This window comes from Carcharodon carcharias, chromosome 10 (genome assembly GCF_017639515.1).
Source record: "Carcharodon carcharias isolate sCarCar2 chromosome 10, sCarCar2.pri, whole genome shotgun sequence".
NCBI lineage: Eukaryota > Metazoa > Chordata > Chondrichthyes > Lamniformes > Lamnidae > Carcharodon > Carcharodon carcharias.
Genome location: NC_054476.1, coordinates 38503707 through 38531670, shown reverse-complemented (window position 1 = coordinate 38531670; position 27964 = coordinate 38503707). Strand labels below are relative to the sequence as shown.

The 27964-nt window shown below is 46.1% G+C and overlaps 1 protein-coding gene across 1 annotated transcript in view; it reads left to right on the top strand.

Annotated features, from left to right (window-relative positions):
* LOC121283362 (cadherin-related family member 5-like) overlaps positions 1-3875 on the top strand; it is a 64253-nt gene extending 60378 nt beyond the window's left edge. Inside the window, exon 18 of the mRNA XM_041197853.1 lies at positions 756-3875. Coding sequence (XP_041053787.1) covers positions 756-1256 — 501 coding nt within the window. The 3' untranslated portion in view covers positions 1257-3875. The remainder of the gene's footprint in view (positions 1-755) is intronic.
* The last annotated feature ends 24089 nt before the right edge of the window (positions 3876-27964 follow it).

Genomic DNA, 27964 nt, shown 5'->3' with positions numbered 1-27964 from the left:
AGTACTTTCCTTCCCCTCACTTAACTATTCTATCACAATGGGAATAACCCGTAATATTCATAAAGATCTAACAGTTATGACATCGTACTGCAATGAGTAACTCACTTGCTGACTCCCCAAAGCACAAGTCAGGAGTGTGATGGAACACTCTCCACTTGCCTGGATGAGTGCAGCTCCAACAACACTCAAGAAGTTTGGCACAATCCAGGACAAAGCAGCCCGCTTGATTAGCAGCACATCCACAAACATTCATTCCCTCCACCACCGATGCGGTGGCAGCAGTGTGTACCATCTACAAGAGGCACTGCAGGAATTCACCAAGCCTGCTTAGACAGCACCTTCCAAACCCACAACCAGTACCATCTAGAAGGACAAGTGCAGCAGATAGATGGGAACACCACCACTTGGAAGTTCCCCTCCAAGCCACTCACCATCCTAACTTGGAAATATATCGCCGTTGCTTCACTGTCACTGGGTCAAAATCCTGGAACTCCCTCCCTAACAGCACTGTGTGTGTACCTACACCACAGGGACTGCAGTGGTTCAAGAAGGCAGCTCACCACCACCTTCTCATGGGCAATTAGGGATGGGCAATAAATGCTGGCCGAACCAGTGATGCCCACATCTCATGAATTAATTTAAAAAATGTATTCTTTATGCACTAGTGGAATTGATTTGAACAATTGACACTTCCTTCATTCTTTATCAACAAATGGTATTAAATAATTCCAAGAAACCGCTTTTCTCCATTGCAGGTATCCAAAGGTTTAGTTTCTTCAGGAAGTGACAAGATGCAGTTTACAAATGAAGGCTACCTGGAGGAAGTAACATCCGAAAGAATCCAGAAATCCAGTTGGCCAGCGCTGAAGAATCCCCACATCATAGAATCCACTGCTCTGGCTGCTGTCCTCAACTCAACCCTGGAAAACAACAATCTAACAGGATCTTCGGGAAACCAAACTGACCCCATATCCCAAAGGACCAATGCTGCTCCCACAACCCAGAAGGATGACAAAGCATCTAGCTCCTTAGACGAGACCGATAATGACACGGAGGTTAAATCCATCCTCACCAAAGAGAGGAAGTCTGATGAAGGTTACAAGTCTGTGTGGTTTAAGGAAGATATTGAGCCAGAAGCGAATGAAGAGCATGTAATAGAGGGGCATGATGATGAAGAAAATAACCTTGATCATGGTGACAGAGATGGGTTGTTTTTACAGTTCAGGCACGATGATAAATCTTCTATTGACCTTTAGGTCCATAAAAAGCTGACCCTCCACAAAATAATGAATCACAATTATTTTTGTAAATCAATGCATATTATGAGCTGTGTTTTCCAGAGCCGGTATCTGTGACATGCTATAGGCATCTTAAAGAACATGCTGCCCACAGCAAGTTGCTGCGCACTGTACAATCCAAGTACCCTCATGTACCCACAGTTATTAACCCTGATTCTCTTCACTCAGTTTCTCTATGAAGTTGTCAGTGTTGTGTCCATAATCCAAACTCACAGGAACAATGATTACCCTCCACTGTGTTAAATCCAAATTTCAGCAAGAGCTTACTTGTAGATTAATTAGGCAGCAATTTTCACAAATAAAACTTTAGCAACATCTGCTGATTAATTGCCAGAGAAATCCCAAACTAATCCCACTTCCCCGTGGCTTCCCATAGCCCTGTATGAATCCCAAATGAATCCCACTGCCCCACTCCCTTACCATTGCCCTGTGTATTCTCCTGCTTCAAAGATTCATCCCCTTTTTCCCCTGAAAGATATAGTGGCCTAAAGGAAAATTAGAGGTCAGCAATAAGTACTGGCCTCGCCAGTGGGTTTGCATCCCAAGAATGAATTAAAAAATGTCTGTTTTTCCAGCACTCCCTGTGGTAAAGAATTCTGTGCTCCAACAACCCCCTGTGTTTTCTCCTAATCAATCTCCTCACTCTTTTACTGACAATCAATGCCCCCTCATCCCTGTTTCCCCAGCCAGAAGACATCTAACCACATGTAACCCTCCTCCACACCGAACAACACCCATTCACCCAATTGCTGTGCTTCCTCTCGATCACCAATATTCTGTGTTTTTTAAAAAAAGAAAGACATGCATTTCTATAGCACTTTTTATGACTGTACAGTCAATGAAGTACTTCTCAAATTGAAATGCAGCTGTAATGAAAAAAACGCAGCAACCGATTTTCACACAGCAAGTTCCCACAAACAACAAGGTGATAATGACCAGATAATCTGTTTTTAGAGATTTGACTGAGGGATAAATATTAGGCAGGACACCAGAGCGATCTCCCCTATTCTTCTTCAAGATAATGCCATTGGATCATTTACGTCCACCTTTGAGGCTGAACATTTTATTTGAAAGACAGTACCTTCAACAGTGCAGATCTCCCTCGGTACTACACTGGAGGGCCAAGGTCAACCTAGATTTTTGCATTCAGGTCCTGGAGTGAGTTGACAAAGATCTTAATTTTAACTCGGTCTGAGGGGTTGGGTGGAGGGTCATGGAGGAACTAGGGTGAGTGACAACCTTATACATTGAGGCCCAGGGAGATTCTGACCCTAGACATCATCCCAGATTCTGTCTCCAAGTCCCCCCCAATTCTCATAGCAACAGGCCCTGGCAGCCAGATGACAGGAGGCAGGTCCCGAGGTGATTGCAATCGGTTTGAGAGCAGGGGGCTGGTGTGGTTTGAGCATAAGTTGGCTGCCACATCCCATACGTTACAACAATGACTACGAAAAGTACTTCATTGGCTGTAAAATGCTTTGGGATATCCTTAGACTGTGAAAGTTGCTATAAAAATGCAAGTTCTCTGTTATGAGGGAAAGATATTAATGGCTCCCTGGGAGGAACAATAAGGAAGTAATCTATCAGTGAACTCCAATAACATCATGAATCATGGGGAATTTATAAATGTCATCTAATTGCTTGAGGTTAGATTAGAGACTTGTTGTTTTTCCTGATGGAATTTTCCAGCTTTATTCAGCTCGGGGTAAATATTTTACGGTGGACAACGTCTCTGGGTGTGGCTATGAATTATTGTTTTACTAGAAACCTTAATGGACATGATGTCATAACCACAAGAGGTTTTTAGTAAACTCAGGAAATTTCTGGGCTGGTAAGTCTTTGTGAGGTAGAGAAGACAGAATACAGCAATCAGGGCTCACTTAATCCATCAGCAGCTAACCCATCTCATCTCATTGCAGCGTAAAAGGTCTAGGATGCATATATATTGTTCAGCCACTGGAGGGACTGAGCTGCTTGTCTCAAAACACTTAGCTCATCGACAAGAAAAAATTGAAAAGAAATTTGAAGTCCAGAAAGGTACAAAGGGTAACAGGGGAGAGAAAGAGATAGAGAGAGGGAGAGAGAGATCCATCCCTCATCTCCTTCTGTGCTCATTGGTCCATTTGATAAGATCATCTCATAAATCCCCACCCTGTTCCCATGGATCAATAGCCCTAATTCCTAGGATAGGGGAAAAAAGGGAAGAGCCCAGGCCTATTCCAAGAAAAATTCTCTCGGACACTTCCTGCTGGTTCCCTAAGGCAGACTGCGTGAGACAGCAGTATCTGAATTTCAGCAAGAGACACTTTGAGGGTGATTTCCCCTGTGTCGGGTGAATCAACCTTCCTGGGGCAGAGGTAAAAGCAAAATACTGCGGATGCTGGAAATCTAGAACAAAAACAAAAATACCTGGAAAAACTCAGCATGTCTGACAGCATCTGCGGAGAGGAATACAGTTGACGATTCAAGTCCGTATGACTCTTTACTCTGTAAACAATGGGAAAGTACCATATGATTGTCTGATGTCTCTATATTTAATAGAAATTGCTTTGTTACATTGTTGTTGAATATTGTAATTTTAATTTGTACTCAAAAATTGTATCTATTTATTTACTAAAGTTCCCAATTAACAAAATGTGTTCCTCCTGAAATATTGATGTAGTAACATTACAGATTAATTTAAATCACATTGCAGTTTGTGGGGGCTTGTTGTGTACAAATTGGCTGTTATGTTTTCCATATTAAAACAATGATAGCACTTACATATTTCATTGGCTGTGAAGCACTTTGGGTATCCTGAGTTTGTAAAAGGGGCAATAGAAATGCATGTCTTTCTTTCTCACTAAATTTTTGGATGTCATAAACACAGAAATATTGAATTGGTTGAGTTCATACTGAACACAAAGCAACAAAGAGACATTAGAGTTCAAAGTGATATTTATTATCTTGTACAAATGGTAAATCCATTCTTGGTTACTAATGGAGAGGGAATAGGGGCACAAATCTTTACATTGAAAGAAGACAGTGGAAGCATTTTTCTTTGGCCTTGAACCTGGAATGAGCTGAACTTTCTGTCGACGGTTTGAGGGCTTCTGATGCCATCAAGAATGTTTTGTTAAGCAACTCCAAGTACCAGCATTGGATTTCCCTTGTTTTCAATGTTAATGAGGGCCGGGGGCGGGGGGGCGTGGGGGGGGTGGTTGGTGGGGGTGGGGTGGTGTGTGGAGTGTGGAGCTGTGAAGGTTTGGATGATAAAAGAGTGAAGCAGCATTTGGGAAGACAACACCCAGGATATTACCCCTTTCACAAACTTAGAGGCCATACAGGCCCTACACCCAGTAGGCAGCTCTGTGTTAGAAGGATTGTCTTCATCAACGATGGGAGCTGCAGGCTCCTGCAGGAAGATCCACAACTAAATTCACCTGCCCGTGCCCGGAAAATGAACAACTCCACTCACTTTCCGTGCTGCTCGCTCATTTCAAGCAGAATGGTGGATCTGTGTAATATTGTACATGGGGCTGATTGGTGCCTGACACTGAGGGTTGGGGACTTCATCCAGTTTGGTATTAAAACATGGCTAATTCAGTTTTATTGTATAATTGACTTTCTCAAAATGAAAGGTGGTAGTAGACATCCAGCACTGCAAGCTCCTCCAATGAATTGCTTCCTGGTGACAGCTTTTATTTATTGAATACAGTTTCCTAACTTTTCCCATTGGGATGTGAACTCGTGACCTCAGCATCACTGATCCATTACCAGCACCAGGAGACTACAAGTAACCACAAAATCAGTCTAACACCATGATTCCCTGGGTGACTCTGCCTTTCTTCCACCTATTCTAATGCCCCTCTCAGTTTACAACCCCTTATTCTCGACTTCATGCCCACCAGAGGGAATAGATTCCCTCTATAAACCCTAAAAAAACCCTTTCAACTTTATTAAAAACATCAAATAAATCACCTCCTCAACCTTCTAAACTCAAGGAAAGACATGTCAAGTTGAGAGAACTTTGTCCTTTAACCCTTTAAGCCCCTGTATCACTTTGGTGATTCTGTGCATTGGTTCCTCTCTACTCGTTTTATATTAGACTGAGTTGACCCATCAGGTTTCGGAAAGGTAGCTGTCAACACCATCACTGGGGAAAGTATTTGTTCAAGGGTCAAGGTAACATCTGGAAAGGACTAGATACAGCAGAATCTGTGACTGGAGTGAGCCGCAACTTGCTTACAAGATTTTGGAACAAAGGATGAGATGTGGAAAAGATGAGCAGTGCTGCTGCTGTGATACAAGAAGTGGTGCAATTAAATGGCACCATTTTAAAGGTGGTGCAGGATCAGAGAGACATGTGGTGCTTTATGTACATAAATCTTTGAAAGGGGTAGGATAAGTTAAGACGGCTGTTTAATTGAGGATTAGAGTACAAAAGCAAGGCCATTATGCTAAACCTGTGAGTGAGTGAGTAGCCATTCTTCCATCTACAAGAGATGATGGACATGCAGCAAACAATCCCTTTAGGTGGGCTGACTTCATTTGGTGCACCTGTGCTGATAGCTGTGAAGGCCAATCCTTGTCCTTCTAGCTGGTAGTGGTCATGGGTTTGGAAGGTGCTCTCTAAGGAGCCTTGGTGAGTTCCTGCAGTGCATCTTGTAGATGGTACACTTTGCTACCACTGTGCGTCAGTAGTGGAGGGAGTGAATGTTTGTGGATGGGATGTCAATCAAGCAGGCTGCTTTGTCCTGGACGGTGTCAAGCTTCTTGAATGCTGCTGGAATTGCACTCATCCAGGCAAGTGGGGAGTATTCCATCACACCCCTGACTTATGCCTTATAGATGGTGGTCAGACTTTGGGGAGTCAGGAAGTGAATTACTCGCTGCAGAATTCCTCGTATCTGAAACCCATGATTCAATTTTTAAAAATCAACATTAATAAAACAAATTATCTGGTTATCATCACATTGTGGCTTTTTCCTTTGTGAAAATTTTCTGTCTCGTTTCCTTCATTACAACAGTGATTACAATTCTAAAGTATTTTATTACAATTTCTAAAGTAAAGTGCTCAGAGTAATCAGTAGGTTCTGAAGGCTGTGCATAAATGCAAGTCTGTCTTTCTTTTCATAAAAACTTGTTCAAATTGGCTCTAAAGAGGTTTGGGATGTTGTGATGCTGTGAAAGTGCTATAGAAAAGCAAGCCTTTCTTTTCATTTTATGAAGATGACTTATTTCTGACACAGTCATCGAAGACCTCCCTCCCTGCTCATGCTTCACACTGCCTGGTAGTTACTGTGTATCTCACTGTTTCAGTTCCTACTGAACTGTCAGTGCCTTGTCAATATTAGAAAGTGAAATTCTGCTTCGTTCACACTTACTTAAAACTAAATGGAGCTTCAGACACTCTGAGGGACACAAGAATTCCAGACCGACCCGGAGGCACAAGAACTTCAGACAGACTTGGAACACAGGAACTCCAGAGAGACTGGGGAGACAGGAACTCCAGTCAAACCCGTGGAGACAGGAATTACAACAGACCCAGGGAGACAGGAACTCCAGACAGATCCGGGAAGACAGGAACTCAAAACAGACCCAGGGAACAGGAACTCCTGAAAGATCCAGAGAGACAGGAGTTCCAGACAGGCCCGGGGACTCAGGAACTCCAGGCAGACCCAGGGAGGTAGGAAATTCAGACATTCGTGGAGACACAGGTACTCGAGACAGTCCCAGGGAGATGTCAAAGAATAAATCAGCAACTGCAGGTTACTTCAGGAAAAAGTACAATTTATTTAGCACTAAACAGTACAATGGCCATTGGGAGTAAGTCACAATAAATCTGCTCAACGATAAAACATTCAATAAGCAATATTTATACAGTGACTCCAGCATCTTCACACAGTGATCCTATTAACTTGAGTGATCTTATTAACTTGTGTGATCTTATTAACTTGCCCTTCTTTATTCTCTTATAATTATATCTATGTTAGCTAATTGATCTTGTTTACCCAAACAGTTTCTTGATTGTCCCTTAGCTCTTCTAACAATGTGCTATTCATAAATAATGATAAAAACAAAAAACTGCGGATGCTGGAAATCCAAAACAAAAACAGAATTACCTGGAAAAACTCAGCAGGTCTGGCAGCATCGGCGGAGAAGAAAAGAGTTGACGTTTCGAGTCCTCATGACCCTTCAACAGACAGCCAATGCTGCCAGACCTGCTGAGTTTTTCCAGGTAATTCTGTTTTGGTAATGTACTATTCATTCCATGAGACAACATCTGATCCTTTTTATCTGAGTCATAATCATGTAACAATCGGGCAGTTATAAATCAACCGTTATCAGTGCATGCAGTTATACCTCACAATAGGTTAGGTAATCGGTAAGTTAACTAAGTAATTACATCAGATGCAAGACAGACGGTTTTACAAATACAGACAGTTTACAAGACGTTGCATCAAATTAGAACACAATCAACAGCCTACGAGACATAGAATACAAAGAACAGGGAAGTTAAAAAAGTTAACAAGTTAAAAAGTTAAAAAAAACAAGCTGGCCAGCATACTTATGTAATTAATCATGCACAAAGTTCATTTTATTCTGGCTATGCTCTAAGAATACTTTCCTGGTTTTCCCACAAAAATTTCATTTTAACGTTTATCTGCACGCACATAAGGTACAAGTTAAACATGGTCAGAACATTTCATGACTTCCTGCTTTGTGTCTGTTGTGGGTTTTGGTAGGCAACAGGACAACTGGCTATTTTCCTGGCTTACTTCCCCTTCTCTATTTCCTCTCCTGAAATATTTTCTTTCTCAGAGACAAGAGCTTCTGGCAGGCCCGAGGAGACAGGAACTCCAGGCAGACCCCGGGACACAGGAAGTCCAGACTGACACGGAGACACAGGAAATCCAGGCTGTCCCAGCAACACAGGAACTTCAGGCAGGTTGGGGACACAAGAACACCAAATAGACTGGTGACACAGGAAATGCAAACAGGCCCGGCGAGACAGGTACTCCAGACAGTCCCGGGGGCACAGGAACTACAGACAGTCTTGGGGATGGAGAGACTCCAGACAGGCCTGGGGGCAAAGGAAACCCAGACAGAACCGAGAACACAGGAACTGCAAACAGTCCCGAGGAGACAGGAGCATCAGGCAGACCTGGAGAGACAGGAACTCTGGACAGACCAGGGACACAAAAACTCCAGAAACATCTGAGGAGACAGGATCGCCTGACAGATCTGGGGAGAGGGAAACTCCAGAAGACTGGGGAAATGGGAACTCCAGACAGACTGAGGATACAGGATCTCCAGACCGACGTGGGGACGCAGGAAATCTGAACAGGCCCGGTGAGACAGGCACTCCAGACAGAACCAGGTGCACAGGAATTACAGACAGACCCAGAGGCACAGGAACTACAGACAGTCCCGGGGAGACAGGAGCCTCAGGCAGACCCAGAAAGACAGGAAATCCGGGCAGATCTGGGGAGAGAGGAACCCCAGACAGATTGGGGAGACAGGAACTCGAGGCAGTCCCGGGGAGACAGGAGCTCCAGACAGAACCAGGGACACAGGAAATTCAAACAGATCGAGGGGAAAAGGAACTCCTGAAAGATCTGGGGAGGCAGGAACTTCAGACTGACCCAGGGACACAGGAACACCAGACAGACTGGGGACAAAGGAACTCAAGACAAATTGGGAACACAGGGACTCCAGGCAGTCCCGGTACACAGGAACTCCAGAATGATCGGGGACACAGGAACTCCAAGCAGACTGGGGATACAGGAAATCCAGACAGACTGGGGACACAGGGACTCCAGACAGTCCCAGGGAGACAGGAACTCCAGACAAACTCGGAACACAGGAGCTTCAGACAGACTGGGGACACATGAACTCCAGACAGACTGGGGATACAGGAACTCCAGGCAGACTGGGAACACAGGAACTCCAGTTAGAGTGGGAACAGAGGAACTCCAAGCAGACTGGGGATACAGGAAATCCAGACAGACTGGGGACACAGGGACTCCAGACAGTCCCAGGGAGACAGGAACTCCAGACAAACTCGGAACACAGGAGCTTCAGACAGACTGGGGACACAGTAACTCCAGACAGACTGGGGATACTGGAACTCCAGGCAGACTGGGAACACAGGAACTCCAGTTAGATTGGGAACACAGGAACTCCAGGCAAATTAGGGGCTTAGGAACTCCAGACAGTCCAGGGACACAAGTACTCCAGACAGTCCCGGGGGCACAGGAACTGCAGACAGTCTCGGGGACAAAGGAACTCCAGACAGACTGGGGGCAAAGGAACCCCAGACAGATCCGAGAACACAGGGACTACAGACAGTCCCGAGGAGACAGGAGCATCAGGCAGACCCGGAGAGACAGGAACTCCGGTCAGACCAGGGATACAAGAACTCCAGACAGATCCGAGAAGACAGGATCACCTGACAGATCTAGGGAGAGGGGAACTCCAAAAGACTGGGGACATGGGAACTCCAGACAGACTGAGGACACAGGATGTGCAGAATGATGCGGGGAAATCCAAACAGGCCCGGTGAGACAGGAACTCCAGACAGACCCGGGTGCACAGGAATTACAGACAGACCCGGGGGCACAGGAACCACAGACAGTCCTGGGGAGACAGGAGCCTCAGGCAGACCCGGAGAGACAGGAAATCCAAATAGATCCGGGGGAAAGGAACTCCTGAAAGATCTGGGAAGACAGGAACTCTAGACTGACCCGGGGACACAGGAACACCAGACAGTCCTGGGGACAGAGGAACTTCAGACAGGCCAGAGAGACAAGAACTCCAGACAAACTTGGGATGACAAGAACTCCAGACAGACTCAGGGACACAGGAACTCCAGGCAGACCCAGGGAAACAGGAAATCCAAACAGACCCGGGGGAAAGGAACTCCTGAAAGATCTGGGGAGACAGGAACTCCAGACTGACCTGGGGACACAGGGACACCAGACAGACTGGGGCACAGGAATTCAAGACAAACTGGAAACACAGGGACTCCAGGCAGTCCCGGTACACAGGAACTCCAGAATGATCGGGGACACAGGAACTCCAGACAGACTGAGGACACAGGATGTCCAGACCGATGAGGGGATACAGGAAATCCGAACAGTCCCAAGACAGACAGACCCAAGTGCACAGGAATTACAGACAGACCCGGGGGCACAGGAACTACGGATAGTCCCGGGGAGACAGGAGCCTCCCGGAGAGACAGGAAATCCGGGCAGATCTGTGGAGAAGGAACTCCAGACATACTGGGGAGACAGGAACTCCAGACGGGCCCAGAGAGACAAGAACTCCAGACAAACCCAGGGTGACAGGAGCTTCAGACAGAACCAGTGAGACAGGGACTCCAGACTGACCCGGGGACACAGGAACACCAGACAGACTGGGGACACAGGGACTCCAGGCAGTCCTGGTACACAGGTACTCCAGAATGATCAGGGACACAGGAATGCCAGGCAAACTGGGGATACAGGAAATCCAGTTAGACTGGGGACACAGGAATGCCAGGGAGTGCCAGGGACACAGGGACTCCAGACAGTTCCCAAGGACACAGGAACTCCAGACAAGCTCGGGACACGGGAACCTCAGACAGACTGGGGATACAGAAACTCCAGACAGATTTGGGGAGGAAGGTACTCCTGAAAGATCTGGGGGCACAGGAACTCCAGACAGACTGGGGACACATGATCTCAAGACAAACAGAGGATACAGGAACACAAGTCAGTCCCGGGGTCATAGGAGCTCCAGACTGTCCCAGGGAGGCAGGGACTCCAGAATTATCATGAACTCTAGACATATCATGGGAGACAGGAATGTCTGAAATAGTAGGGGAGAGAAAAACTCCAGACAGACTGGGGACACAGTAACTCCAGACAGTACTTGGGACACAGGAGCTCCAGAGAGACTGTGGACACAGGAACTTCAGACAGGCCCGGGGACACAGGAACTCCAGACAGCCCCTGGGACACAGGAGCTCCAGGCACACTGGGCACATAGAACTCCAGAAAGACTGTGAACACAGGAACTCCAGACAGACCTGGGGATACAGGAACTCCAGAAAGACCTGGAGAGATGCGAACTCCAGACAGACCTGAGGGCAGACGACATCCAGATAGACTGGGGATATAGGAACACAAAACAGTCCCAGTAGAGACAGGAACTCCAGACAGACTGGGGACTTAGGAACACCAGACAGACTGTGGACACAGGAACTCCAAACAGGCCTGGGAAGACGCGAAGTCCAGACAGATGTGGGGACACAGTGACTCCAAACTGGGGATACAGGACACAGGAACTCCAAGCAGACTGTGGACATATGAACTCCAAACAGGCCTGGGGAGACTGGAACCCCAGACAGTTCCGGGGACACAGTAACTCCAGACAAACTGGGGATAAAATCAGACAGACTGCGGACACAGGAACTCCGGGCAGTCCCTGGGAGACAAGAACTCCAAACAAACCTGGGGTGACAGGAACCCCAGACAGTCCTGGGGACAGAGGAACTTCAGACAGATTGGGGTCCTAGGGATTCCAGACAGACCCAGAGAGACAGGAGCTCCAGACAGAAGTGGGGACACAGGAAATTCAAACAAGCCCAGCGAGACAGGAAATCCAGTCCCGGGGACACAGGAACTCCAGACAGATTTGTGGAGGAAGGAACTCCTGAAAGATCTGGGGGCACAGGAACTCCAGACAGACTTGGGACACAGGATCTCAAGACAAACAGAGGACACAGGAACACAAGTCAGTCCCGGGACACAGGAGCTCCAGACAGTCCTGGGGATACAGGAGCTCCAGAATAAACAGGAACACAGGAATTCCAGACATACCTTGGGAGACAGGAATGTCTGAAATATTAGGGGAGAGAGGAACTCCAGACAGACTGGGGACACAAGGACTCCAGACAGACCGGGGGATACAGGAACTCCAGGACGTCCCGGGGACACAACAACTCCAGACAGTTCCCAGGGGCACAGAAACTCCAGACAGTCCCGGAACCACAGGGACTCCAGAATGATCGTCAACACAGTAACTCCAGACAGTCCTGGAAACACAGGAACTCCAGAGAGACTGTGGACACAGGAACTCCAGAGAGACAGTAGACACAGGAACTCCAGACGGCCTCTGGACACGGTAACTCCAGACAGTCCTGGGAACATAGGAGCTCCAGACAGACCCGGAGAGACAGGAACTCCAGATAGTCCTGGGGAGACAGGAGCTTCAGAGAGACCTAGGGAGACAGAAACTCCAGACAGACCTGAGAATACAGGAACTCCAGACAGACTGTGGACACAGGAACTCCAGACATTCCTGGGGACACAGGAGCTCCAGACGGACCCGGAGAGACAGGAACTCCAGACAGTCCCAGGGATACAGGAACTCCAGATAGTCCTGGGGAGACGGGAGCTTCAGAGAGACCTAGGGAGATAGAAACTCCAGACAGACCTGAGAATACAGGAACTCCAGACAGACTGTGGACACAGGAACTCCAGACAGCCCTGGGGACACAGGAGCTCCAGACAGTCCCAGAGAGACAGGAACTCCAGACAGTCCCAGGGACACAGGAACTCCAGATAGTCCTGGGGAGACAGGAGCTTCAGAGAGACCTAGGGAGACAGAAACTCCAGACAAACCTGAGAATACAGGAACTCCAGAAGGACTGTGGACACAGGAATTCCAGACAGTCCCGGAAACACAGGAGTTCCATATAGACCTGGAGAGATGGGAACTCCAGACAGACCTGAGGGCAGAGGACATCCAGACAGACTGGGGATATAGGAACACCAGGCATTCCCAGTAGAGACAGGAACTCCAGACAGACTGAGGACACAGGAACTCCAAACAGGCCTGGGGAGACTCGAAGTCCAGACAGTTGTGGGGACACATAACTCCAAACAAACTGGGGATACAGGACACAGGAACTCCAGACAGACTGTGGACACAGGAACTCCAAACAGGCCTGGGGAGACTCGAAGTCCAGACAGTTGTGGGGACACAGTAACTCCACATAAACTGGGGATACAGGACACAGGAACTCCAGGCAGGCTGTGGACATAGGAACTCCAAACAGGCCTGAGGAGACTGGAACTCTAGACGGTTCCGGGGACACAGTAACGCCACACAAACTGGGGATACAGGAACCCCAGACAGTCTGGGGGATACAGGAACTCCAGGACGTCCCGAGGACACAGCAACTCCAGACAGTTCCCAGGGGCACAGAAACTCCAGACAGTCGCGGAAACACAGGAACTCCAGACAGTCCTGGTGATATAGGAACTCCAGACAGACTGTGGACACAGGAACTCCAAACAGCCCCGGAGACACAGGAACTCCAGACACACTGGGGACACAGGAACTCCAGAGCGGCTGTGGACACAGGAACTCCAGAGAGACTGTGGACACAGGAACTCCAGATAGCCTGTGGAGACATGAACTCCAGACAGTCCTGGGGACACAGGAGCTCCAGACAGACCCGGAGAGACAGGAACTCGAGACAGTCCCAGGGATACAGGAACTCCAGAAAATCCTGGGGAGACAGGAGCTTCAGAGAGACCTAGGGAGACAGAAACTCCAGACAGACCTGAGAATACAGGAACTCCAGACAGACTGTGGACACAGGAACCCCAGACAGTCCTGGGGACAGACGAATTTCAGACAGATTGGGGTCTCAGGGATTCCAGTCAGACCCAGAGAGACAGGAGCTCCAGACAGAAGTGGGGACACAGGAAATCCAAACAAGCCCAGCGAGACAGGAAATCCAGTCCCGGGGACACAGGAACTCCAGACAGATTTGTGGAGGAAGGAACACCTGAAAGATCTGGGGGCACAGGAACTCCAGACAGACTTGGGACACAGGATCTCAAGACAAACAGAGGACACAGGAACATAAGTCAGTCCCGGGGACACAGGAGCTCCAGACAGTCCTGGGGATACAGGAGCTCCAGAATGATCAGGAACACAGGAACTCCATACATATCTTGGGAGACAGGAATGTCTGAAATATCAGGGGAGACAGGAACTCCAGACAGACTGGGGACACAGGGACTCCAGACAGACCTAGGGATGCAGGAACTCCAGACAGTCCCGGAAACACAGGAACTCTAGAATGATCGGGGACACAGGGACTCCAAACAGACCCAAGGGCACAGGAATTTCAGAGAGTCCCTGGACACAGGAACTTCAGATAGACCCAGGAAGAAAGGAACTCCAATGTGGAATTTTGGGTTGACCTCCAAACTTCTCCCCAAGACTGTCTTGAAGTCCTGTCTCTCCATGATTGTCTGAACCCCCATCTTGCCCATTGTATCTCCCTGGGACAGTCCAATTGTGGTCGGAATATCCCGACTGAGCCAGAGGATCCTGATTATGATGTTAAATCATTGGATCCTAGAGTTTGGTGGGTGTAGGTGACACCACCCTCTCCAACCTCATCTTATAAAATTTTTTACACTGTATACAACTAACCCCTTATTGGCTGGGGGCAAGATTGTTATCGTCAAGGAGGGAAGGGGCTTCTTCTGTTCCTGTGCAACAGTCTTGAGGAGCTAAATGACCCCCTCCTGTTTCTAAGTACAAACAATAATTCAGTATTTGAAAGAAATTATGGATGGCCTGAATTAAATATCAACTCCCCTGACAAGAATAAATTAATAATCCTTTAAGTTGAATAAATAACTAAGTCCCTGTCAGGAGATGTGATCATGCACTTTTGTTAAGAAGTAGTCATTTGTCTGACTAAATAAGCAATAAAATCTGCAAGAGGTAAATTGCTAGAACACTCAGGGGTTCACATTCAGCTGCGTGTCTAATTCATTCTCCTTTTAGTAGTCAGTTCCCTCTCATCTAACTGCTAATCAAAGTTAGCTCGTGACTGCTCGCTGAATCCCACCTGGGGGAGGGGTTTTGCAGCATTTCCCCTGCCTGTGGCTTCCTGGTTCTGTTCTTACTGGCTCTCCACCTCTTTGTGATGCTCAAAACCTCCTTCCCAACAGATCCTGGACTGGATTTTACCAGCCTGTCTCTGGACTGGGCTGGATATATGAGGGAAAGCGGGGGATGGAGCACGCATCATCTTCCCACTACCATGTCATCATGCCAGTGGTGGGGAAGGTGACAAACAGTCCTCCCATCTAACGGCCAAATGAGCCATCTAAGAGGGCAGTTAAGGGCCTCTTCCTGCCACCGCTGGCATTTTACAAGCAGTGGGTGGGCCCTCCACTATGTAGTGAAGCCACTTGGAGAACCATGCTCATCTCCCAGCAGGCTCGGGCAGGGGATAACAATTATGCATTGCACTAGGACTAACACATACCCCTGAGTGTTGATGAAGCTGCACTCATCCAGGCAAGTAGAGCGTATTCCATCACACTCCTGACTTGTGCCTTGTAGATGGTGGACAGGCTTTGGAGAGTCAGGACGTGAGTTACTCATTGCACATTTCCTAGCCTCTGACCTGCCCTTGTAGCCACAGTGTTTATATGGCTGGTCTAGTTCAGTTTCTGGTCAATGGCAACCCCCAGGATGTTGATAGTGGGGGATTCAGTGATGGTAATGCAATAGACTGTCAAAGGGTAATAGTTAGATTCTTTCATGTTGGAGATGGCCATTGCCTGACACTTGTGTGGCATGAATGTTACTTGCCACTTGTCAGCCCAAGCCTGGATATTGTCCAGGTCTTGCTGAGGAGTTGTGAATGGTGCTGAACATTGTGCAATCATCAGCGAACATCGCCTCTTCTGACCTTTTGATGGAAGGAAGGTCACTGATGAAGCAGCAGAAGATGGTTGGGCCTAGGACACTACCCTGAGGAACTCCTGCAGTGATGTCATGGAACTGAGATTATGGACCTCCGCCAACCACAACCACCTTCCTTTGTGCTAGGTATGACTCCAGCCAGCAGAGAGCTTTCCCCCTGATTTCCATTGATTTCCATTTTGCTAGGGCTCCTTGATGACACATTCTATCAAATGTTGCATTGATGTCAAGGGCAGTCACTCTCACCTCACCTTTTGGCCATGTTTGAACCAAGGCTGTAATGAGGTTAGGAGATGAATGACCCTGGTGGAACACAAACAAAGTGTCAATGAGCAGGTTACTGCTAAGCAAGTGCTGTTGATCACACTGTTAATGACGCCTTCCTTGCCACAAGGAGGCAGTCTTGTACACATTATAGACTGTTATTCTGGGAGTGTGTTCAGGCATTGAGGTAACTGCAGAACACCGAGCAGTCTTTTCAATCTATATTAGCCTTACCTAATGGTTATGAGTGAGGGGTGGAGCACAGTCTAGATAGAGAGTGTTTTGATGCTAAATAAATGAACTAAACAATAACTAAATATCAATGATATAGTATTTATTAGTTATATTTAATGCATCAAGATCACAATATTTTAGCACTTCAGACTGCCCATTTCAGCCTCGCCCCAAACACAAACACACACACACACACACACACACATTCAGAGTCAGAGTCATAGGTCACGCCTTCTCGTGTGAAACTTTATATTAAAGCTGGAGCATTTCTGAATTTTTTTCCAGAATAGACACTTTGTAATAAATCTCTGCCTTTGAACTGAATTCATTTAATTTCCTTTCTAGTGTATGTGCTTAGTAGGCTCAGAAACTAGGGCAGTACTGAGGGACTGTCAGTTCTGAGGGAGTGCTGCACTGTCAGAGGTGTCAGTTCTGAGGGGGTGCTGCACTGTCGGAGTTGTCAGTTCCGAGGGAGTGTTACGCTGTCGGAGGTGTCAGTTCTGAGGGAGCACTGCACTGCCGGAGGTGTCAGTACTAAAGGATTGCTGCACTGTCAGAGCTGTCAGTACTGAGGAAATGCTGCACTGTCGGAGGTGTCAGTACTGAGGGAGTGCTGCGCTGTCAGAGCTGTCAGTACTGAGGAAATGCTGCACTTCGGAGGTGTCAGTTCTGAGGGAGTGCTGCACCATCAGAGCTGTCAATACTGAGGGAGTGCTGCACTGTCTGAGGTGTCAGTACTGAGGGAGCGCTGCACTGTCTGAGGTATCAGTACTGAGGGAGTGCTGCACCCAAGTTAAAATCAGGCAGTTTTCACATTGATGTTGGTAGGATCTTGCTGTACACAAATTGGCAGACTCATTTCCTAAATTAAAATGGTAACTAAGCTTCAGAAAGTACTTCATTGGTTTTGAGGAACTTTAGGATGTCCTGACTTTGTGAAAGATGCTATAGAAATGCAAGGTTTTTCTTCTGGCAGGGATTTTGGGAAAGCGCACTCTCTGTTAATCCAAGCAATGCTTGGGAGTGATGGTGTAAATCTGGAATCAGTGCCCAAGCGACGTGTATATCTCTGCCCAGGGAATCCCATTTATTCTTCTTCATTCTCAGGATGTGTGTCCCTGGCTGCCCTGTGCTGAGTGCCTCGCTGAACCTCGCCAGAGGGAAGCTGATGGTCAACCAAGTGGAACTGGAGTTACAGATAGACCAGACCAAGTAAGGACAGCAAGTTTCCTTCCCTAAAGGACATCAGTAAACCAGTTGGGTTTACTTCAAGGTAACTCCAGGCTTACATTGCAACTCCCTAGTGTCAAAATGCTGTCTTTAAGGTGTGAGTTTTAGTGTTGAATAGTGAGATGAAGTTTATTTTTACAAAGGCTTGAGCTTGCGATCTACCTTCCAGTACCCCAAACTAAAGCAGGTTTATAAGCAGCAACATAAATCTCAATAACACAATAATTCCTGTGAACCCAGGAGGAAATTAACATTTATAAATCTCTGGAAATTGCATTTCATTAATTTAATTTTACTTCTTATTACAAACTTACAGAAACTTTAACTGATTAAGCCTGTGCTGCTGGTTCAAGGGAATTTTATCTGGGATGAATCTGACTGAAATGTTTCCTGCCCTCAATTCCTCAGTGTTCCGAGAGTGAGCTGTTTGCTTGTCATAAGGGTGACCTTTATTTTGATGCAAGTGATCTAAGTTTGAATGCTCTTTTATCTATTCATGAGATGTGAACATCGCTGGGTAGGCCAGCATTTACTATTCATCCCTAATTTTTTTTTTATTCATTCACGGGATGTGGGCTTTGCTGGCTGGGCCAACATTTATTGCCCATCCCTAGTTGCCCTTGAGAAGGTGGTGGTGAGCTGCCTTCTTGAACCGCTGCAGTCCATGTGGTGTAGATACACCCACTGTGCTGTTAGGAAGGGAGTTCCAGAATTTTGACCCAGCGACAGTGAAGGAACGGCGATATATTTCCAAGTCAGGATGGTGAGTGACTTGCAGGGGAGCTTCCAGGTGGTGGTTTTCCCATCTATCTGCTGCCCTTGTCCTTCTAGATAGTAGTGGTCGTGGGTTTGGAAGGTGCTGTCGAAGGAGCCTTGGTGAATTCCTGCACTGCATCTTGTAGATGGCACACACTGCTACTACTGTGTGTTGGTGGTGGAGGGAGTGAATTTTTGTGGATGTGGTGCCAATCAAGTGGGCTGCTTTGTCCTGATGATGTCAAGCTTCTTAAATGCTGTGGGAGCTGCACTCATCCAGGCAAGTGGGGAGTATTCCCTCACACTCCTGACTTGTGCCTTGTAGATGGTGGACAGGTTTTGGAGAGTCAGAAGGTGAGTTACTCATCGCAGGATTCCTAGCCTCTGACCTGCTCTTGTAGCCACAGTATTTATATGGCTATTCCAGCTCAGTTTCTGGTCAAAAGTATCCCCACAGGATGTTGATAGTGGGGGATTCAGTGATGGTAATGCCATTGAAAATCAAGGGGCAATTGTTGAATTCTCTTTTGTTGGAAATGGTCATTGCCGGCACTTGTGTGGTGCGAATGTTACTTGCCACCTGTCAGTCCAAGCCTGGATAGTGTCCAGGTCTTGCTGCATTTGGACATAGACCGCTTCAGTATCTGAGGAATTGCAAATGGTGCTGAACATTGTGCAATCATCAGCGAACATCCCCATTCTGACCTTATAATGCAAGGCAGGTCATTGATGAAGCAGCTGAAGATGGTTGGGCCGAGGACACTGCCCTGAGGAACTCCTGCAGTGATGTCTTGGAGCTGAGATGATTGACCTCCAATAACCACAATTATCTCTCTTTGTGCTAGACTCCAACCAGGGGTGAGGTTTCCCCCTGATTCCATTGACTCCAGTTTTGCTAGGGCTCCTTGATGCCACACTCTGTCAAATGCTGTCTTGATGTCAAGGGCAGTCACTCTCATCTCACTTCGGGAGTTCAGCTTTTTTGACTATGTTTGTACCAAGGCTATAATGAGGTCAGGAGCTGAGTGACCCTGGCAGAACCTAAACTGGGCTTCAGTAAGCAGGTTATTGCTAAGCAAGTGCTGCTTGATAGCACAGTTGATGACCCCTTCCATTACTTTACTGATGATTGAGAGTAGGCCGATGGGGCAGTAATTGGCCAGCTTGGATTTGTCCTCCTTTTGCTGTACAGGACATACCTGGACAATTTTCCACATAGCCAGGTAGATGCCGGTGTTGTAGCTGCACTGGAGCAGCTTGGCTGGAACACCTGTACTGGAATAGCTTGACTGGAACACCATGAGAAGGTGGTGGTGAGCTGTCTTCTTGAATTTCTGCAGTCCCTGTGGTCTAGGTACACCCACAAAGCTGTTAGGGAGGGAACTCCAGGATTTTGACCTAGTGACATTGAAGGAACAGTGATATAGTCCTAAGTTAGAACAGTGAGTGGTTTGGAGGAGAACCAGCAGGTGGTGGTGTTCCCTTGTGCCTGCTGCCATTGTCCTTCTAGGTGGTAGAGGTTGTGGGTTTGGAAGGTGCTGTCGACGGAGCCTTGGCATGTTGCTGTATCACATAGATAGTACACACAGCTGCAACTGTGCACTAATGGCCAAGGGAGCGAATGTCAATGAATCAAACACACTTAAGAAAGCTTTATCCATATTGATCCTGTCACTAGAATTCCAATTGGGATTCTGCCCATGACTTCCTGCTCTTTCAACCTGCATTGAATGTGTGAACAATGATGGACAGAACCTGTGCAAACTTCCTGTTCCTACTCCCAGTAAATTAGGATTCTTCCCAGGAATACAAACTCAGGAAATCATCCGCATTACTTAATAGTCTTGTCCTGTCACTGTGATGGCTCGCTGGAAAGGAATTAAAAGTTTTCAAAGTTAAAATCATATCTGGAACTAATGTCAATGGGAAAACTGGGGACTGGAATGGTCCCATCACCTTGCATATTGCCCTATCAGACTAATGGGCTTTAACCTGCTGCAGTTGGCCTTCTAGTTGGTGGAGAGTACAGGTTCAGCTGGAACTGGCGCTGAAACAGCATCCTGCTGTGATATCAGTTTGTGGATCATTTCTTCCTCACTATTACATAACCACTGTCAACAATCAGCAACTGATGCAAATCAAAACCTTTGAACATGACGTGTTTAAGAACAAATGTCCCAATTCTCTCTCTGAATTCTGCTTTCCTGGAAAAGAACTCTAAATATTGTTTATGAACTATAATTATTGAGCTGTGCTTTCATTCATCTGAAAAGAGAACTGAGCATTTTCAAACCCCAATTGATTATTTCAGGATGGGTGGGGGACTGTTGGGGTGGGGGTGGGGGTGGGGGGGGTGAGGTTGGGCGGGGGGGGTGATGGGCAGCGGTGGTGGGCAAGTGAGTGATTTATAGAAGCGGTAATATTTACCACAAGAGAATAATTTTAAAAGACTCAGTAAAGAGTGATGTGAATTTTCTTTCTTTGAATAACAAAGGACGTAAGAATAATTGCTTAGAAACTCCAAAGCAATCTTATTGCCATAATTTCGCCATGTGCCCGACTCTGTCACTGTGTCACAGCTCCCAAATTCTGTCTCAGGGCAGAATCATCCAGTCCAGGTTGATGGCGGGTGTCATGGCGGGCGTGAGCGGACATTATGGCGAGAAGGCCGAAAACCAGTTTTATGCTGTCATGAAACCAGTTTGTGATCATTCACTCCGCCCGTCAATGGCGGGCCGCATTTCCCATCACCACATGGCAGGAATTTAATTTCAATACTTTAGCATCTCATTACAAGCCCTGCTCACCGGAATCATCCACTCACGCTGGATCATCTGGGCATGTCGGCATGATCACAACTGTACATAAGTGACGTGCACCTAGTGAGCTGCACGTCACTCGGAACTTCGAGGTTTGTTTGCCACCTGGCATCGGGCAGCGCTCACAGTCATCAGCGCCAGGCTTTGCAGGCAGCACCACATCATTTTTAGGGGGGCTCAAGAGCAGGTCTCTACCTACCAGGCCAGCCATAAGGTGGGGGTGGCTTTTCAACAGCTGCAGAGCTAGGACTTGCTTAGGAAAGGGGGAGAAGTGGCCACAGGAAAGGGAAGGAGGTGTGGGGCGAGGGCTGTACTGGGGAAGAGGGATATACCAGGGTGTGTGTGGGGACACATGTTGAACTGTGCAAGTGGCCTCAAGATGGTGAGGGCTGAGGAGGTGGTCTCCAGAGGAGATGAGGCCAGATGTGAGGGTGTGTATTAGAGAGTGAGTGCTGATGTCCCTTGAGCTGGCAGTGAGTGAGATGTCAGGAAATGTGTGATGGCTTTGTGAGTGTGAGAGTTTAGAGTGATAAGGTGATTGACTTACCCTGGCAGCACAGATGAAATCATTCATCTGTTTACTGCGCTGGATGGCCAACATCTTGTGTGCAGCATTGGCACTGACCACCCCTGCACTGCCTCCCAAGCCAGAGTGGTGAGACTGATGGGCCTCCTGCGGCCAGACTGGGGGTAGAAGACATCCCGGCGGACCTCCACAGTGTCCAGAAGGCGTCCCAGGGATGAGTCACTGAATTGCGGTGAGGGGGGGCGGGGGGCTGCATTCTTCTTGGCTTTTGGGGCCATGTCTTCACTGGAGCAGTCCTGGGCTGCAAGACTGAGAACTGTGCATGTAGCTGCAGTTTAAATATGGCATCTGGCATGAGGAAGCAGCGAGGTAGTGGCGTGGTGGAGAAATCAGAGGCCGCCCGCCAGCCAGACGGCGTGTTTCCTGTGGCTGCATAGATGGGAAGGGGACAATACAACGGGGGAAAACCCGTCATTGTGGCCAGTGGGTAAAACCTCCCTTTTCACGCCAGCTACCACACTTATTGCAAATCTGGGAAAATTCTGCCCTCAGTGTCTGATGGTCTTGTACTTTTATTGTTTCAACACATATCTAATAGCAGGTTGAAAAATCAGGCATGTGGATCTTTTGACCACACTGTCACTCACTGCAGGCTTCTGTGGTCAGATAAAGGGGAAGTAGCTTCCTTCAAATGTCATATCTATTTAATTACAATCCCTCGCCCAATTTGATTATTCTGAGCAGGTTTCTGTCCCCAGGACCCATTTTATGTATTAAAGGTGCATGACAGGGCTGATCTGCTTTGTAATAAAGATTTCTGAGCTTATGTCAATGTTGTCATCGCCTGCACCTCCTGTCTTGTGTTTGCTTTTCATGTGTGCCTACAATTTTTGCTAAACTCCCTCCCTAGCAACACTGTGGGTGTACCTACACCACATGGACTGCAGCAATTCAAGAAGGCAATTAGGGATGAGCAATAAAAAATGCTGGCCGAGCCGGAGATGCCCACATCCTGTGAAACAATATTAAAAAAATGCAGCAGTAGGAGTCAGACCAGCATTCCATTTCCAGGACAGGGCTATTTTACCTAGTTTAAATTCCAAAAACCCTACAACAGACCTGGTTGCAAAATAAAAACAGAATTACCTGGAAAAACTCAGTAGGTCTGGCAGCATTGGCGGAGAAGAAAAGAGTTGACGTTTCGAGTCCTCATGACCCTTCAACAGAACTAGGTGAATCCAAGCTTCACCTAGTTCTGTTGAAGTGTCATGAGGACTCGAAACATCAACTCTTTTCTTCTCCGCCGATGCTGCCAGACCTGCTGAGTTTTTCCAGGTAATTCTGTTTTTGTCTTGGATTTCCAGCATCCGCAGTTTTTTGTTTTTATCTCTGGTTGCAAAATATGTGGACATTTGATTTGGAAATCAGTAATGCTTGCCAGGCCTGTGGTATTTCTGTTAAAGTTAAAGTCAATCTGAAAATTATTTGAAAAACAAGAACACAAAACAAAAATGAAGAATTTTGGGATTATAACACTGTGAGCTACTGCAGCTATTTCAGGAATTCCCAATAGGACAGGAAGTTCTCGCTTCTTTTATTCATTCATGGGATGTAAACATCTCTAACAAGCCCAACATTTATTACTCATTCTTAATTGTCCTTGTGAAAGCCTTGATACTTTAAGACCATAAGACCATAAGACATAGGAGCAGAAATTAGCCATTCGGTCCATCGAGTCTGCTCCGCTATTCAATCATGCCTGATAAGTTTCTCAACCCCATTCTCCCGCCTTCTCTCCGTAACCTTTGATCCCCTTACCAATCAAGAACCTATATATCTCTGTCTTAAATACACTCAATGACCTGGCCTCCACAGCCTTCTGTGGCAATGAATTCCATAGATTCACCACTCTCTGGCTAAAGAAGTTTCTCATCATCTCTGTTCTAAAAGGTCTTCCCTTTACTCTGAGGCTGTGCCCTCATGTCCCAGTCTCTCCTACTAATGGAAACATCTTCCCCACGTCCACTCTATCTAGGCCTTTCAGTATCCTGTAAGTTTCAATCAGATCTCCCCTCATCCTTCTAAACTCCATTGAGTATAGACCCAGAGTCCTCAAACGTTCCTCATATGTTAAGCCTTGCATTCCTGGGATTGTTCTCGTGAACCTCCTCTGGACCCTCTCCAGGGCCAGAACATCCTTCCTGAGATACGGAGCCCAAAATTGCTCACAATATTCTAAATGTGGTCTGACCAGACCCCTATAAAGCCTCAGCAGCACATCTCTGCTTTTATATTCTAGTCCTCTTGAAATAAATGCCAACATTGCATTTGCCTTCCTAACTACCGACTCAACCTGCAAATTAACCTTAAGAGAATCCTGGACTAGGACTCCCAAGTCCATTTGAACTCCACATTTCAGAATTCTCACCCCATTTAGAAAATAATCTATGCCTCTATTCTTCCTACCAAAGTGCATGACCTCACACTTCCCCACATTGTATTCCATCTGCCACTTCTTTACCCATTCTCCTAACCTGTCCAAATCCTTCTGCAGCCTCCCCGCCTTCTCAATACTACCTGTCCCTCCACCTATCTTTGTATCATCTGCAAACTTAGCCAGGATGCCCTCAGTTCCTTCATCTAGATCATTAATGTATAAAGTGAAAAGTTGTGGACCCAACATTGACCCCTGCGGAACTCCACTAGTCACCAGCCGCTATCCTGAGAAGGACCCCCTTATCCCCACTCTCTGCCTCCTGTCAGACAGCCAATCTTCTATCCATGCTAGTACCTTGCCTCTAACACCATGGGCTCTTATCTTACTGAGCAGCCTCCTGTGCGGCACCTTGTCAAAGGCCTTCTGGAAGTCCAAGTAGATAACATCCATTGGCTCTCCTTTGTCTAACCTACTTGTTGCCTCCTAAGGTAGAGAAATAAAAAAAGACTGGATTCTTTGCTGGAAGGGAGAGGCGAGCAGATGGTAAGTGGGAACAGGAATGGGCTCAGCTTTGATATTGCCCAAATGATTGAATATCCTGCCAACACTGAACGCACATCCTTGCACATTGAAAAATATTCACGTTCGGTGGAGGTGGTGCAGTGATCAATTTCACCAACTTACATCAACAGGGAGTCAACACCTTCGAGAGGGGAGAAATTAGCAGAAAAAAGAGAAAGGGGAAAAAAAGCAATTGTGAGACTCAGACATCTGTTCTATTCTTCAGCACAGGAAGATGTTAGGAATACATACATCTGGGAACATATAAAGCAAGATCACAAAAAATTTCAGCAGGGATAAGAGTCAATTAAATCCCCTTTATTTCTGCAGATTTCAATTTCCCTTGGTCTTTGCAAAACAGAATTTTATTTAAAAGCAAAGATGTTTCAAGTAAAGCTATCATTTAATAAGTTTAAAGAATACGGTAGCATTTATTCTTTAGATTCTAATTCTGGCCTAAATTCTTAGAAAACTGCCTGCTTTATAAAGGATAGTGCTTTTATTAAAAATTATTTGAATATACATGTGTTCCCTGCCCACCCAGCTCCATTCCCCTCCTCTTTTGGAAGTGCAGTTTGGTACTGTATCTTACTCCACCCTTGGAAATAGCAACACAAGTCAAATCAAGCTAGCCCCTGTGCCTATCAGCCTCAGTGGCTTTATATTTGCTGTTCTTTATAAATCTTCCAAACTATCAGGTGGAAAAAACTACAGCAGCCAAGTTAAAAACTGTACAGAGAGAATATTTGCGTTTTATAATGCAATGCATGCACCACAAAGGGTTAGCAGCATGGAGAGCAGTGCCTCTATTTCAGAAACCTCACACAAAGCCGTATTGGCAAATAAGAAAGTGGCCTCAATCAGGGCTGGCACTGGACACACCATAGCTTTCTGAGCACTGCATGATTCAAATTGGCAGCTCTTATGATACAACAGCATTGTTACTCAATGGAGATCATTTTACAAACCATATGCAAATTTACCATTCAACAGGTAGTAAAATAAGATTCCAATATCTTCAATCCCAAGCTTGACTGACCGGTAAGGTTTGATTTTGAGTTGCAAGTTTCTTAGGCAAAATCCTCACAAATAGTATGGTTTACTAGATAAACAGCACTGACTGGTCTAGTATTGACCTACACAGATGAGGAATGCCCAACATTCAGTCCCTAATCTACAAAGTGTAAACGCTGAGCTGGGTAACAGTGATGTAATAAATGGCCACACACCTTACACTAACAGGGGCATGGGAAAAATCAAGTGTTTCTGCTCTGAACAATCTATGTGGTTCCTGTGTGCAGCTAACACATCTGTTGGATCATTGAAGTACAGGGACCTCAGTGAGGACTGGATGCATGGCTCAGACTTGTGCAGCTGTCCCCTGGATGAGTCATAAAAGCAAAATACCGCAGATGCTGGAGATCTGAAATGAAAACAAAGTGCTGGAAAAGCTCAGCAGGTCTGTGGAGAGAAAAACAGAGACTCTCAAAACATTAACTGCTTCTCTCTCCACAAACGGCTCCAAGCCTGCTGAGTTTTTTCCAGCACTTTCTGTTTTTATCCCTGAATGACTCAGCAAGTTTGGAGGGGAAAGATTTATTTCTCCTCAGTGGCTGCCACTCAAATACACTCATTTCCTTAGAAGCAACAGTGTAGTTCCAATCCTATGAGCAGTTTCTGTTTTAAATAAACTGAACTTGCATCCTAAAAATCGCCCAATATGATGATCAAGTTCTGCATTAGTTTCACATCCTAAAAGATAACTGCGCTAACTGTGTGAAAACACAAGAACAAAATCATATACTTACCAGCAGCAGCCATGTGCAAAATTAGTTTTGAAACAGCAAAGATTTCCAATGGTGTCTATTTCACACTGACTATTACAAATATCCATTCAGTATTGTGACAGTCCATTCAAAAATAAAATCATCACACCTGGAACTGATCTTCAGTTATATTTCAAATATCATTAAACAGTAACAATTGCGTCATTAAATAAACTCCAAATTAAATATCTAAGATCTACAGTATGTGGAGACAAGAGCAGGCTGAAGTTAGAACATCACTTACACTGAAAATGCCAGGTAAAGCTCTGATCAGATCATCTCACCTCAAAAAAGAATTGTAATATTAGGAGTTTTGCTAATCATAAGAAAAGGACTTGCTTTTACATAACACCTTTTGAAGATAAGCTAAAAGATTTTACATCCAATTAAGTACTTCTTTTGAAGTGTAATGTAGGAATTACAGCAGTGATTTGCATACAGCAAGGTCCCACAAACAGCATATATATATATATATATTTATATATAATATATTTATATATATATATATCTTCCACTCGAGGGAGGAGATTGGGCCTCTGTTTAATACTGCATCTGAAAAGCAACACCTTGGACAGTACAGCGCTCACTCCCTCAGTACTGCAAGTACCAACCTAAGCTTTGTGCTCGCATCTTTGATAACTATTTACATGAAAATAAAACTTAGGTTTTATTCCAAGAGTTTAGAGAAGCTCGAGTATGATGGGAGAGAGACAGCAATAAAAATTGCTTCTGAACATGTGAAAGCAATTGCTAAAAATAACTCCTACTTTGCAAAAGTCCACGCAGACAAGAATTTTCTAAGTACAAGTGCACTTAGCTGACCTAGTCAACAGTTCTGGTCAGTCTGTTCACAACACAAAACTATGTGCATCAGAGTTTTCATCGCTAGGTACAGCCAGGATTCACTTATGACACCACTAACAAGAGAGGTCTATGAATATCACTTCAGCCCCTCTAATCGGAGAAAAGAGCAATCTACTCAGACTGCAGAGTGCAAGATTCATCACAGAGACAATTCAGTTAAGAAAAAACACAGCCTACAATAAAGCAGGCAGTATTTTGCACTTTGTATTGAAGAACTATAAGATGAGGCATACTATTTTGTCCTTATAGAAGGCTGTGGTCGGGCCTCACTTGGAATACCATGTCCAGTTTTGGTTGTCTCACATTTGTGGGTGATATTCAGGCTTTGGAAAAGAGTTAATACTCCCAGTGTAAATCATTTTAGTTATCAAGTTAGG